A 15,974-nucleotide genomic window follows, 5' to 3' on the forward strand; every position below is an offset into this window, starting at 1 on the left:
CCACTAGGGACAATTTTTTTACATTTACCCAGCCAATTAACCTACATACCTGTACGTCTTTGGAGTGTGGGAGGAAACCGAAGATCTCGGAGAAAACCCACGCAGGTCACGGGGAGAACGTACAAACTCCTTACAGTGCAGCACCCGTAGTCAGGATCGAACCTGAGTCTCCGGCGCTGCATTCGCTGTAAAGCAGCAACTCTACCGCTGCGCTACTGTGCCGCCACTTGAGCCAAAGCCCCAACATTCACCCTCCAATACTGCACGCACCTCAAAACACATCCTCTCCTAAAAGGCCGCTCCACTCATGCCTTCTTTTATACATCATTTGCAGCAGTTCCTACGACTCTAATGGCCGCTTTTTCAATCTTCCACGCAGTTCCTCCTTAGCTGCTCACTTGCATACTATTTGGCTTCTTGAATCAGGATTCCTTCCTCTGATTGTCATTGTCATTAGTCATTATTTTACTGTCATGTGTACCGAGGTACAGTGAAAAGCTTTTGTTCCATGCTAACCAGTCAGCGGAAAGACAATGCATGATTATAATCGAGCCATCCCACAGTGTACAATATGTACATGATGAAGGGAATATCGTGAATGGAATTTAGTGCAAGATAAAGCCAGTAAAGTCTGATCAAGGATAGTCCGAGGGTCTCCAATGAGGTAGATGGTAGCTTACGACTGCAATCTTGTTGTTGGTGGGATGACATCTTCAGCATGACATCCTAAAACATTCTGCCAATTTAATTGTCTAGGTTGAATGGATTAACAGCATTTGGCTGTGCCATCTTTTAAAAGTCTAAGATAAATGTTTTTGTTAAACAAGGCCTTAGCTTTCTAAATTATCTCGTGAAATAGACAGCAGCGGAGCAACTTTCTTTATTATTCAAGTTTCATTGAAATATTGTGCAGTTGCTGAATCTCAATGGTTCAATGGTGCTTTTATTATCACGTGTGCAAATGCAGTGAAATTCCTTTCCTACACACAGTCCACTACAGTACTCTCTGACATACCAAATCTCTGCAATCTTCTCAGGAAGTTGAAGCGTTGATGAGCTTTCTTTATAATTGCATCAGTCTTCAGAGATATGACCATCCAGGAATTTGAAGCTTTTGACTCTCCCCGCCACCATCCCATCAATGAAGACTGGTCTGTGGATCCTCGTCTTTCCTCTTCCAAAGTCCACAATCAGATTCTTGGTTTTACTGTCGTTGACGACAAGGTTGGTGTTCCGGCAACATTTGGTCAGTCGATCGATCTCCCTCCTATACTTTGACTCACTGTCATCTGTAATTCGTCTAACAAAGGTGGTAGTGTCAGCGTACACTGAAAATGGAGTTGGCACTGTGTCCGACTATACAGTTGTGACTATAGAGTGAATAGAGCAGGGTGCAAAGCACGCAGCCTTGAGGTGCTTCCATGCTGATGGTTATTGAAGAAGAAGTGTTGCTGCCAATTCGTACAAGTGTTGCTGCCAACTCTGTTGATGAGGAAGTCGAGGATCCAGTTGCAGAGGGATGCCATAAAGGCCCGTTGCCTGACTGTAATATCTGAGTCTAATTACCAGGAACAATAATAAAACCAGACATTACAATAGCATTATTTTTTGCAAACCAACCATTTTTTTCCAGGTCCACAGTGACCTATTATCAAGTGGTCAGCACAGTAAAAGATTGCTATTGGAATTCTTAAAGCTTTTCTGCTTTCTCAGCATCTCAGTCCATTCTTAGATTACTTTCACAGAGAGGTGTGCTCCTTTGTGATATCATTATTACTAGTTTATAAGTGGATCATAGGCTGCCAGCTGACACACAATTCATATTACAAGCAGTAAAACTCATACCTGATATTAGAGGAAAGGAAAATAGACAAGGCTGGGAATTCTTATTTACCAAGGGAAGTAGTTTAATATTTTAGCTTCGTTTTATCTTTGTAATAATCTTCATTCCTTGAGCTTCTCTTTAGAGCCTACGAGCATGCACTTGAGGAAGTAAATGAGCTTGTCTATCATTTCAGCTGGAAGCAAGTAACTGTAGCATATTCCCACTGCACCGTATAAAGGTTCAAAATATTGATCGGTTTGTGTTTAATAATAATAATATTTTTTATCGGACTAATTGTTCTAGTGCATTAAGTGTCAATATTGCTGTGACTTACCCAAGCATATAGAGTTACGGAATCAGGACATCATGGCATTGGTAACAGCAGAGATGGAGACCATTCAGCCCATTGAATCTGTACCTTTTGTAAGTAAGGTCAATCCAACTGATCCCATTTTGCAGCCCTTTCCTCCATAAGTTATTTCCTTCAGATACTTACCCAGCTGCCCTTTCAATGCCACAATTGAATCTGCCTCCCCCTGGCAAAACATTCCAGATCCTAACCTTATCCAGTGCAAGAAAGTTTTTCCTCAAACCACATTTAGTTCAGGTTCACCCACCAACGCTTGCACCACTTGATCAGGCTCATTGTCTCAAATCAGGGGCCGTGATGCCTCTTTCCTTGTCATGCCAGAATATATTGACTCGGAAAGTTTTCCTGAACATTCTTTAGAAGCCCTCATTGTCTCTGTATTCTAGTGATGCACTGCAATAGTCTTCATATTCAATACTCGCATTCTCCCTCTTCCCCCCCCACCTTCATTTGGCTTATTGAGGGATATTTTATTCATTGCCATGATGCAAAAATTGTTACAGTTACTAAAGGCCAAAACCTTCCCCGTCAATAAATATTGTGCTCCCAGAATTCCTAAAGGATTCAACAGATTTCACATTTCAATTAAAATACGATACTGGTCAAACTTCTCAGGTTATAGCACAAATGGCAAAGTTACAGCAAGTGAACCAGAAGAGACCCGTTTAAAGTTGTAAAGTATTTTAGGATGAACATAATCAGAAATTCAGTGGGTTGCTCACACAGGGAACTTGAGATAAAATTTCAGTTCGTACGTACATTGACAACCAACGACAAACAAGTGTCGTCTGGGGATATGGTATTAGGTCATTTTAGTTTGGCTATACAGTAACAGCATGGTGACAGTCAATAACCTACAGTGCAAGGGCAGCAAACCACTCTCTTCCATCAGCTCCACAAACTATCAGCAACGTTTTCCTTTATCATAGTTTTAGGGTTTTTTTAGAAAACTGCTTTACTTTGCATCAATTACATAGCCTGAAAATTACACAGTAATGTACTGCCATCTGATAGATGACATTCATAATCCAAGCATGACTCTCGTGGTCCACATTACCTGAAGTTGATAGGCTGTAGTCCAAGTATCGTCTTTGTCCTTCAGCTTAGGTTCTCTTCAGGTTTACTTCTTTGCCTACATAGCTGATTGGGAAATTTAAAATCACTTGCGGTATTCCCAAAGATGTAAAGATCCTTGCAGATACTCTCTCAATATAACCACGCCCATATAGTCATTAGAGGCATACTGTATGGAAACATACCCTTTGGCCCAACTTGCCCATGCTGACCAAGATGCCCCACATCCTTTAGTCCCACCTGCCTGCATTTGGCCCATATCCTTCTGAACCTTTCCGATCCATGTACTTGCCCAAATGTCTTTTAAATGTTGTGATAGTACCTGCCTCAACCACCTCCTATGGCAACTTCTTCTTCTCTGTTTGTTCTGACTCCTGATCCAAATATATTATTTGGGAATTTTTTTCAATCCAATTCGTTCCATATCATGGCAAGAAAATATGGTAATGTTCACTTCAGAGCTTTCTGTTTCAAAAGCAGATGAAACATTTGGGGCATGAGTGAACCGTACAACCTTTTGAGCCTTTTCTGCCATTCAATCTAATATGATGTTGGCTGCAACTCTACTTTCCTGTCTGGTCCCCATTTCGATTGACTGACATATCGTTGAAAATTCTGCCTGTCTCAGCCTTGAATATAATCAATGAGTTAGACTCCTCAACTCTGTAAGGCAAAGAAGTAAAAAGATCTAGATCCTTCAAGAGGAGATATTCTGTCTCATCTTTGTCTTAAATACGAAACCTCTATTCCTAATCCTTTGTTCTGTACTATCAGACATTTGTGACCACGTCTGAAATATCATGTGCAGTTTTGGTCACCAAACTATAGGATGGATGTCATTCAGCTGGAAAGGGTGCAGAAAAGATTTACAAAGATGATGCAGGGCCTGGATTATTTAAGTTATAAGGAGTGACTGGATAGACTGGGGAATGTAGGAGGCCGAAGGGTGACTTATAGAGATCTATAAAACCTGTGGCTAGTGGTGTGCCTCAGGATTCAGTGCTGGGCCCATTGCTGTTTGTCATCTATAGCAATGATATGAGTGAAAATGTTCAAGATATGATTAGTAATTTTGCAGATGATACTAAAGTAGGTGGTATTGAAGGTAGCAAAGTTGGTTGTCAAAAATTGTAGCAGTTGGGCAAGTGGGCTGAGCAATGGTTGATGGAGTTTAATAAAGAGAAGTGCGAAATGTTACATTTTGGAAAGTTCTAACCAGGACAGGTCCTATACAGTGAATGTCAAGGCTCCAAGGAGTTTTGTAGAGCAGTGGGCTTTAAGAATGTAGGTACATAGTTCTTTGAAAGTGGCACCACAGGCAGAAGGCTTTTGAAATATTGACCTTCATCGATCACAGTAATGGGTATAGAAGTTGGGAGGTCATGTTACAGTTGTACAAGATGTTGGTGAGGCCACATTAAGAGTATTGTGTTCAGTTTTGGTCACCCTGTTATAGGAAAAATGTTATTAAGCTGGAAAGGTATGACTCTGACATAAAGGGCATGGATAAGACAAATAGTCACAGTGTTTTTCTCAGGATAGGGGACTCTAAAACTTGAGATTATAGATTTACGGTGAGGGGTAAAAATTTTAAGAGGAACTTTATTACATGGAAGTTAGTGATTATGTGGAACGAGCTGGCAGAGGAAGTTGTAGAGTTGGGTACAATTAGAGTCATAGAGTGATACATTGTGGAAACAGGCCCTTTGGGCCAACTTTCCCACTCTGGTCAACATGTCCCAGCTACACTAGTTCCACCTTCCAGCATTTGGTTCATATCCCTCCAAACCAGTCCTATCCATGTACATGTTTAACTGCTTCTTAAATAGTGGGATAGTCCCAGCCTCAACTACCTCATCTGGCAGCTTGTTCCATACATCCACCACCCTTTGTGTGAAAAGGTTCCTCCTCAGATCCCTATTAAATCTTTTCCCCTTCACCTTAAACGTACGTCCTCTGGTCCTCAATTCACCTACTCTGGGCAAGAGACTCTGTGCATCTACCCTATCTATTCCTCTCATGATGTTATACACCTTCATAAGATCACCCCTCATCCTCCTGCACTCCAAGGAATGGAGTCTCAGCCTACTCAACCTCTGCCTTTGGCTCAGACCCTCTAGTCCTGGCATCATCCTCGTAAATCTTCTCTGTACCCTTTCCAGCTTGACAACATCTTTCCCATAACACGGTGCCCAGAACTGAACACAGTACTCTAATTACAATTACAACATTTAAAAGGCATTTGGAAAGGTCATGGATCGAACGGGTTAGAGGGATGAGGTCCAAATTCAGACAAATGGGACTAGCTCAGGTAGGCAACATGGTTGGCATGGATGAATTGGGCTGCCGGGCCTGTTTCCTTGCTGTATAACTCCATGACTCTGTAACTCCATTCATCCACATATGGAATTTAAAATGGACATGTCTCCTTCTCATTGGATCATTAACAAACTCTATGGCTGTATTGATGTCGATGATCCTGTTGCAAACTCCAGCTCCCACGATGGAGCTGGTGAGATGCTCACCATTTTAGTGCTAAATACTATATTGTAATTATACTGACTGCAGAAGCAAAGAAAGTCAACACTGACAAGTGCCAGCCAAGTGACCAGTCTTCTGGCACGAAGCATTTAAATTACAGCTGCTGAAAAAAATTATTATTTGAAATGAGCTGAAGATTTAAAATTTCAAACAAAGGATAAGAGTAAAGGTAACCTTCTGCAAAGTGACATCTGTATTACCTGTGGGACTATGCAAAGCTCTTTATCTCTTAATTTTGAATAGTCCTTGAACAATTTCAATTTATCTTCTCACCTGATGATCCTGGATGGTTCCTTAAAGTCAGATTCAAAAATTGATTTACTTTAGACTTTAGAGATACAGCGCGGAAACAGGCCCTTCAGCCCACCGAGTACGGGCCGACCAGCGATCACCCCATACATTAGCACTATCCTACACACTAGGGACAATTTACAATTTACGGTGGCCAATTAACTTACAAACCTGTACGAGTTTGAAGTGCGGGAGGAAACCGGAGCACCCGGAAGAAAACATATGCGACCACAGGGAGAACGTACAAACTCTGTATAGACAGCACCCATAGTCAGGATCGAAGCTGGGTTTCTGGCGCTGTAAGGCAGCAAATCTACTGCTGTGCCACTGTGATTTCTGCAGAACCAGTACAAGAATCATTCGGTAGATAGAATTTGCTAAGGATGTTGTGGGGAAGCACTTTTGCAGTGGGGCCTGGAGATTTTGGAGACATTCCCTTTGATGTGTTCGGGTTTTCTAAATATTAAATGAAGCACATTCTTAACCATGTATTCATTCCATGATCTAAAAGTCAGAGATAAAATCATAAGCTAAGTTATTGAGCAGAAAGATGTAGCAAACGATTCATGGTTCATGCCAAATCATTGGCCATTTGCTCTCTGATGCACCTTCTCTTGGGATGAATGAGATCAAATACTTCAAATAGTTGGACATTTCATTTAAATGTGTTATTACTACATACTATTTTTTTGCCGTTATATACAAGATATTTAGGGAATATATATATATATATATATGCTCAGAATAGTTAAACAGCGGGAAGCATATTGAAGTGTAGGAAAATAAAAGTAATACTAACATAGTACATTTCAGCATTTCTTTTATTTTCTCTTCTGATATTTGTGTTCCTGTGAGCCTGTGTATTATTGCTTTACAATTTTTATATCAATGGAAACCTAATGGAAGGATATCAAGTAAGCCAAAAATATTAAGCAGCTGCAGTACATTACTCACTAAGTGTCACACATATAGAAACATAGAAAATAGGTGCAGGAGGAGGCCATTCGACCCTTCGAGCCAGCACCGCCACTCATTGTGATCATGGCTGATCATCCACAATCGGCAACCTGTGCCCAACTTCTCCCCATATCCCTTGATTCCACTAGCGCCTCGAGCTCTATCCAACTCTCTCTTAAATTCATGCAGTGATTTGACCTCCACTGCCCTCTGTGGCAGAGAATTCCACAAATTCACAACTCTCTGGGTGAAAAAGTTCCTTCTCACCTCAGTTTTAAATGGCCTCCCCTTTATTCTAAGACTATGGCCCCTGGTTCTGGACTCCCCCAACATTGGGAACATTTTTCCTGCATCTAGCTTGTCCAGTCCTTTTATAATTTAATATGTTTCTATAAGATCCCCTCTCCTCCTTCTAAACTCCAGTGAATACAAGCCTAGTCTTTTCAATCTTTCCTCATATGACAGTCCCGCCATCTCAGTCATATTGATACATTGTGGAAACAGGCCCTTCGGCCCAACTTGCTCACACCTGCCAACATTGCCCAGCTATACTCGTCCCACCTGCCTGTGTTTGGTCCATATCCCTCCAAACCTGTCTTACCCATGTACCTGTCTAACTGTTTCTTAAACATCGGTTTAGTCCCAGCCTCAACTACCTCCTCTGGCAGCTTGTTCCAGATACCCACCACCCTTTGTGTGAAAAAGTTAACCCTCAGATTCCTATTAAATCTTTTCCCCTTCACCTTAAAGCTATGTCGTCTGGTTCTCAATTCACCTACTCTGGGCAAGAAGTAGTGTATCTACCTGATCTATTCTTCTGATGATTTTATGCACCTCTGTAAGATCATCCCTCATACTCTTGCACTCCAAGGAAGAGAGTCCCAGCCTACTCAACGTCTCCCTAAAGCTCAGACCCTATAGTCCTGGCACCAATCTCGTAAATCTTCACTGTACCCTTTCCAGCTTGACAACATCTTTCCTATAACATGGTGCCCAGAATTGAATATAATACTCTAAATGCGGTCTCACCAACGTCTTATATAACTGCAACATGATCTCCCAACTTCTATACTCATTATGTATTATGATGCACAGAGACAACGTTTCCTTGCTTTGGTGAAAGAAAGTTGGGAAATAAATATAAGGATACAATTAAGAAATGTGAATGTTTGACAAGCTGCTGTGATGAATGTTTGCGAGCCGAGTGTTCAGAAGGTATAAATTCGACATTATCACTAAAATCTTGGAGAGATTTTAGAAGAATAGCTTGTACTTTGTCAGATCTGGGCTAAACCTACCTGCAGGATATACTTTTAAAGGGGAAATGGGGAATTATTTAAAGAAAATTGTAAAAGGGTATGGGAAATGGCTAGGGAGAGAATGAAAGCAACTAGCCTTTTCAGAGATCCATCATAGTTGCAATAGGCCTGCAGCATTCTCTACTTTTACAATAGGATTCTAGTTATAATGGGAAAGATTCTCTTTAGAAATTCCACCACTTCTGACCAAAATGTAGAAGACCCCAAATACAGTTGAAGCTTTGGAGTACATAATGGAACTTCAGCTTCCTCCAATTACCTAGTAATTTGGCTGGGACATCTGCCCACCAAACCCATATCTGGTTAGACTTGGCATTAGTTCAACAGCTCTATACATTCCATGCATGTGGTGCAGTTTTAATGCACCTTATAGGTGCAATCCATTTTGTAGGTTAACTTGGCCACACACGTTAAAATAAAATTCAAAAACCTGTTGGACATACCATTGAAATAATTGATAAATTCACATTTTTAGAATAAAAACATTGTGAGGATTTGTAAAAAAACAGGAGGATGGTTTTGAAATAAATTATGAATAAGCTACCTCAAAGGAGTATCACTATTGCCTTCCTAAGTACACAGGTTCAAAGGATTTTATCCCATTGCAAGGCTCTACTCTACTTCTCCAAATTCTGCTCTGTGTTTGGCATTACCATTTGGCTGGCAACATTGGTATCGGTACATGGAGCATCATTTCCACACACTAATCTGTTTAGTCTTTAAAGAAAATATTTAAACTAGGATAGAATGCTATTTTTTTTTAGTTTTAGTTTTAGAAATACAGCGTGGAAACAGGCCCTTTCGGCCCACCGGGTCCACGCTAACCAGCGATCCCCACACATTAACACCATCCTATACCCACTAGGGCCAATTTTTACATTAACCAAGCCAATTAACCTACAAACCTGTACGTCTTTGGAGCGTGGGAGGAAACCGAAGATCTCGGAGAAAACCCACGCAGGTCACGGGGAGAACGTACAAACTCCGTACAGACAGCACCCGTAGTCAGGATCGAACCCGGGTCTCTGGTGCTGCATTCGCTGTAAGGCAGCAACTCTACCGCTGCGCCACTGTGCCGCTCATTGTTTGGGAATGCCAGTTAACCTGGCCTATATGATACTCATGTCAGAAAATGGACAACATCTGGAGGTCTAATGAAAGTAGACATTAGTTTAAGTCTTTCTGTGAAAAGCTTTTGCATGTGACATTAATTTTCTCAATAAAACTGTCTTACATGGTTTTAAAAGTTCAGGTCTTGGTGCGTTTGCTGCAGTTTTGACTCACAGTCGACTATTAAAGGTTCAGTTTAAACTTTAGCATTTGCAGTAGCTTGTGTCCCCAAGTTAAATCCTGTGTTTCTGTGCTCAGCAAAGTATACCTATATTTTCCAATTTGCACTGTTTGGTTTATCTCCAAAATCTATTTTGGTTTATCGCCAAAATCTATTTCAGATACATTAATGTTAAATTGTATGTATATCCAAGGGAAAATGGGTAAACAAAATTTAATATAATCGCATTATGCTTCAGGAAAATAAATACTCCATTATGAAATTCTGCCAGTAACAAATCCACTGGCTTATTTTTGAGAGTTCACAAGTTATAGGAGTAGAATTAGGCTATTTGGCCCATCGAGTCTACTCCACCATTCAATCATGGCTGATCTCTGCCTCCTAATCCCATTTTCCTGCCTTCTCCTCATAACCCACTCATTCTAATCACGAATTTGTTTATCTCTGCCTTAAAAATATCCAGTGACGGCCTCCAGAGCCCTATGTGGTAATGAGTTCCACAGATTAACTACCCTCTGACTAAAGAAGTTCCTCCTCACCTCTTTTCAAAAAGAGCGTCCTTTAATTCTGAGGCTATGACCTCTGGTCCTAGACTCTCCCACCAGTGGAAACATGCTTTCCATATCCACTCATTATGCCTCTCATTATTCTGTAAGTTTTAATGTGCTCCCCCCTCAACCTCCTGAACTCCAGCGTGTAGAGGCCCAGTGGTATCAAACGCTCATCAGATGCTAACCCACTCATTCCTGGAATCATTCTTGTAAACCTCCCCTGGACCGTCTTCCGAGCCAGCACATCCTTCCTCAGATATGGGGTCCAAATGTGCACACAGTACTCCAAATATGGCCTGACCAGCACCTTAAAGAGTCTCAGCAGTACCTTACATGGCCACAGCAGGACTATTGTTGGAAATATTACAATAATATTCTATCTGTACTGTTGATTTATTGTCTTTTATATTTAATTTTATTCACTGAATTATTTGATATCTGAACAATCATAGCTGAAGCATTCATATTCTTGTACTTAATGCTGTATATTTAAAATAAATGAAAAAATGCTGTTTGTTTATGATGTTATATTTTCTCTTTCTAGCCATTCAAAACTATTTTTACATCAATTTATCTTTTTGAGAAGTTTAAAAAAACATATTCCAAAGCTGGAGAAGTGTTCTAAGAAAATGGGAAGCTTCCTGCCACGGTGTGTCGAACAAGTCAACTGCTTCTTCCCTTCATGTGCACAATAAAAAATCCCATTGGAGTAATGAGAAAATGGGAACCTCCCAGTTATTGATCACATATAATGTATATTGCAGAAAAAGTACTAACCTATTAAAAATAAACTGGCATTGTCTCGATGATTGAAATACTAATATATTGTTGTGTTGCTTTTTTAATCTGAGTGGTTCTGGGTGGTTTATTAAAGGAGATGATTTCCCCCTCCCTAATTTTCATCAGTAAAGGTAAGGTTGAAACAAGGTACTGCAGATGCCAGTTTACACAAAAGGACACAAAGTGCTGAAGTAACTCAGCGGGTTAGGCTGCATCTCTGGAGAACATGGATGGGTGACGTTTCGGGTCGTGACCCTTCTTCAGACTGATAAGGTGTAGTATACGAAGGTCTCAACCCGAAACGTCACCCATTCCTTCTCTCCAAATAGATGATGCCTGTTACTCCAGCTTTTTGTGTCTATCTGTAGTATATGTCAGATTGTTCAGCCTCTCTATACTGAGTAAGTAAGTGAGAGAGCAGCCTTTAAAACCGTTTGTGGTAAAGTGATTTTTGAATATGACAGATTCTGTTAATCAGAATTGCTACTTTTTCCACGATCTCATATATTCAGAAAAAACACACATGCAAATGTTAATTTCCAGATAAAATGTAAACATTTGTGTGTACCTGGCAATCTAAAATGCAGACTATTCAAACATGTTTACTTTTGCACAAGGGGGAATTTTAACAGATTTTACTTTAGATAAAATTTGCTGAAAATTTTGATTCGTAAAGGAGATGGATTTGGATCAGAATACCAACACATAGACATTTACAACGATGTTGCCTGGACCTGAAGGCTTGAGCTTTAGGGAGAGATTGGGCAGGCTAGGTCTTTATTCCCTGAAGCACTGGAGGCTGAGAGTGATCTTTTGAAAGTATATAAAATCATGAGGGAAATAGATGGGGTGAATACTATCCCAAGGTAAGGGGATCAAGAACTTGACTTTAGAGTTATAGAAACAGGCCCTTCAGCCCACTGAATCCATGTCGACCAGCGATCACCCCTGTACACTAGCACTATCCTACACACTAGGGATAATTTACAATGAGAGGGCACAGGTTTAAGATGGGAGGGGAAAGATTTAATAGGAACCTGAGAGGCCACTTTTTCGCACAGAGGGTGGTAAGCATATGGAATGGAGTAGTTGAGCCAGGTACAATATCAACATTTAACATAAAGTTAGACAGGAACATGGATAGGAAAGGTTTAAAGAGATATGGGGAAAGTGCAGGCAAATGAGACTAGCTTAAATGAGGCATCTTGTTCAGCATGGAAAGGTTGGCTGAATCGCCTGAATGCATGCTGTATGACTCTGCGACTCTACAACTACATAGCAAACTTAGACCATCAGGCATTATATTTTTTGCTCCAGTCAGTAGAAAGATATAATTTATCCCCATTGCAACCAGAAGATAAATTTTTAAATGAAGATGATGATTCACTTTACAAAGAAATATTTTTTAGCTCATACACTTCAACTACCTTTTCAAAAAAAAAATCTTTAGTTGAGCACTTCAAATTAAACTGTTGAAGAATATAAGATAAAGATAACAACTTAAAATGACTTACGATTACTTGAGTACTGCCATAATATTTTTCAACATCTCACTGATATCTCTAAAGTGCAGGAAGATTTTTTTCACATTTCACCTATTTTTTTCCATCACATTATTCACTTATAAAGGCCTTTCCACGAGGTGTATAATGTTGAGCATTTTAGGTCTTTGGCTGAGAATTTTGCAAAATCAAAACATAAATCAGTGTTAAAATAAATCTCTGAAATGCAGGAAAAATTCAGACAGTCTGACACAGTAAAGAGAGAATAGAGGGGAGGGTGTGTGAATGTTTTTGGGTAATAATTTTATTTAAGTTGGGCTTCATAAATCTCATCAGACCAACTTAGAAAAATGATATAAGAATATAAATGAGTAAAGTATGCTGTTGGTTGCCTATTAGTTGTTAGCCCAATCATATAATTATTCTCTCGGTTTCCAAAATTATATTGAGTCATTCAATCCACCTCCACCACAACCACCCCCCCCCCTTCAACTTCTGAAAAATTCTAACATTTATTAACAAAATGGTAGATTGTTTCAATAAAATTGAAATACATTGCTTTTATCATTGATTAAAGCGCCTCTGTTATCACTGGAATGTTACTTCAAAAAAGTTCATTTTCAGAGCAGGTGTTCCTTGGAGAAATGATTGTGAAATGGTTCTGCTGTACTTTTGTGGATTCCATTTAAATTAAAGGCTGGGCCACTGCAGAGAATAAATGTGCTTTAATTTCAGTGAGTGAAAAGGCGAACCCAGGTTGAACCCCTATTGTCATTTAGTTTCAGAAAATAATTCTGAGTGCTTTATTCTGTGTAGGGGCCGAGCAACAGTCACACAGAAAGGCCAGGCAGACTGTTGATGAATAAAAACGCCAGAGCAATTTTGGATGTGAGTGCTATCTCTTTGATTACTCAAGCTCCAAGGTAGTCCATCACACCACAATAACTCACCCGCTGTTGACTCTCACCTCACTACTGCATTTGTCCCATCATTCCGATTAGAAACAGCAATGCCCTTATCAGATTAATCTCATACAAGTCTAAATCTGACCTCTGAATAAAAAAAGCCTTCCGAGGCTGAGTATCATTGCAAGCAAGCAACTTTCAACAGCTGACAGCACTCGGCATGGATCATCCTAAAATGGGTCGTCTAATACATTTATGCCATCCCATCATAACATTGTCTGAGAACACTGGTTCCCCGCATGGCTCTATTTTGCTGTGTAGCCTTTATGCTTATATTTTCAAGCAAAAAAATAGATGACCGGGGTCAAAGCTGAAGAGATCTGTCTGAGTACAGAAACTGCGTCTTTGGAACCAGTAATGGGGGAGGGAATCAACACAGAATAACTCAGGGGATGTGTTTGTTAAGAAAGAATAAAGAAATTTGGTTTTCAAAAGACTTGACCATATTTATTGTGCTGTAATTCAACAAGAGATGTCTCGCAATAAAAATAATGTATCTGCAGGATTTTCACGCAGATAATCTCTGTAAACTTCAAAGATTCAGGATAGTCCTGGGGAACTGGGAAATCATACGTTACGTCCTTATTCAAAAGAGGATTGTTAGGGATAAACTAAATATCTGTAGACTTATCAGTCTGAAGATCAAGAAATCAAGGAGCAGATTAACAGTTACTAATTGCTGAGTGATAGTCAGAATGGATTTGATAATGGGAGTTAACTAACTTGGTAGAGTTTTAAGATGATATAAAAGAGGGAAATGCAGTTTGTAGTCAGACTGAAACAGTGCACAAACAGGCGCTTCTTGATCTGCCAGCATTTGGTCCATATCCCTCCAAACTTGTCCTATCCATGTACCTGCCTAACGTTTGTAAATGTTGGGATAGTCCCTGCCTCAACTACTTCCTCAGGCAGCTTGTTCCATACATCTACCACCCTTTGTGGTGGGAAGGGAACTGTAAAAGTCTCTCCCGAACGGAGACCCGATCTTTGTTTTCTGTGTCGTGTCTCCGTTCCCGCTGCGTCCTACCACCGGCCATGCACCTGGAGCTGGCGGCCTCCGGCTGGGACCACCTGGGCTCTGGTTCGCAGAGCCCGCGGCCTGGACTTACCATCTGCGGAGCCATCCAATCTCTCATTTCAATCCTAGGTCACATCCTAGTTTATCACCTCTGCACCCTCTGCAGTGCAATTAGATCATTGGAATAGAGGGAATAAAGACGCAACATGCTGGAGTAAATCAGCGGGTCAGGCAGCATTTCTGGAGAACATGGACAGATGACGTTTTGGGTCAAGACCATTCTTCAGACATTCTTCGGACCTTTTCTCCGGAGATGCCTCCTGACCCACGGTTACTCCAGCACTTTGTGTCTTTTTTGTAAAACAGCATCTGCAGTTCCTTGTATCCACACTGGAATAGAGAAGTCTGCAAGAGGATCGTAGAGGTATTTTAAATCATGCAGAGTACGGAAAGAAAAGGTTGAGAGAAGCTACCCCCCATTCGTGGAGGGATCAGAAAATAGGGAGTAGAGAATGAAGGTGATTGGCAAAAGAGCCAAAGGTGACACGAATAATTGGTTTTTTTTAACAGTATTAGTTAAATTCTAGTAATATAGGCATATTCAAACAAAGTGTTTAAAGGTTGCTGAAAAAGTAACTGAAAGGAAAAAAAAGGTTATAGAAAGAAAGTGGGAATGTGAAGCTGGCTGTGTTGCACTTACATAGTCAGTACAGCATTGATGGGCTGAATGCCCCTTCATGCTCAAACCATGGTTGAGATTGTTCATGGTAGAGAACTGGACAAGTGTGGCATAACTACAGAAATTTTATTTGGTGTAGTTTAGAAATACAGTGTGGAAACAGGCCCTTCGGCCCACTGAGCCCAATGCGATCAACGACCACCCAAACAACTAGTTCTATCCTACACACTAGGGACAATTTACAGAAGCCAATTAACCTATAAACCCGCACGTCTTTGGAATGTGGGAAGAAATTGAAGCATCCGGAGAAAACCCACGCGGTCACAAAGAGAATGTACAAATTCTGTACAGACAGCACTTGTAGTCAGGATCGAACCCGGGTTTCTGGAGCTGAAAAGCAGCAACTTTACTGCTGCGCCACTGTGCTGTTGCCATTCTTTTAATATTTTTTCAAGTAACTAACATTCTATACAAGCAATTTTAATATAAAAAAAGTCAGTTAATTTTGCTGTAGAACATAAGATAGAGAAGCAGGTGTTCAACTGCTGGAAAAACATACGAGCAGAAGTAAGTTCTCTTCTGATCCTTGACCCCATCGACCTTTTGGGAAGTGATTCAGCAGCAAATTTATAAACTTCTTGCATTAATTGGTGCACTGAGAATAGAGAATGTATTTCTAATCCAGGAGGGAAGCTCCACCTTGATATGGAGACAAAGTGCAGAGAATTATGTCACACATTATGTAAAGGTAGGCTAATGGGAGGTACAGCAGAGGTTTCACAGCTTGAAGAAGACCAGCAAAAGTAAATCA

At 40.4% G+C, this 15,974-nt stretch overlaps 1 protein-coding gene across 1 annotated transcript in view; it reads left to right on the plus strand.

The window, feature by feature from the left end:
* spata17 (spermatogenesis associated 17) overlaps positions 1–11,380 on the plus strand; it is a 197,156-nt gene extending 185,776 nt beyond the window's left edge. The window contains 1 exon segment of the mRNA XM_078404922.1: positions 10,764–11,380. Coding sequence (XP_078261048.1) covers positions 10,764–10,844 — 81 coding nt within the window. The 3' untranslated portion in view covers positions 10,845–11,380.
* Positions 11,381–15,974: the final 4,594 nt, after the last annotated feature.

The sequence above is a fragment of the Rhinoraja longicauda genome, chromosome 9, assembly GCF_053455715.1.
Source record: "Rhinoraja longicauda isolate Sanriku21f chromosome 9, sRhiLon1.1, whole genome shotgun sequence".
NCBI classification, from domain to species: Eukaryota; Metazoa; Chordata; class Chondrichthyes; order Rajiformes; family Arhynchobatidae; genus Rhinoraja; species Rhinoraja longicauda.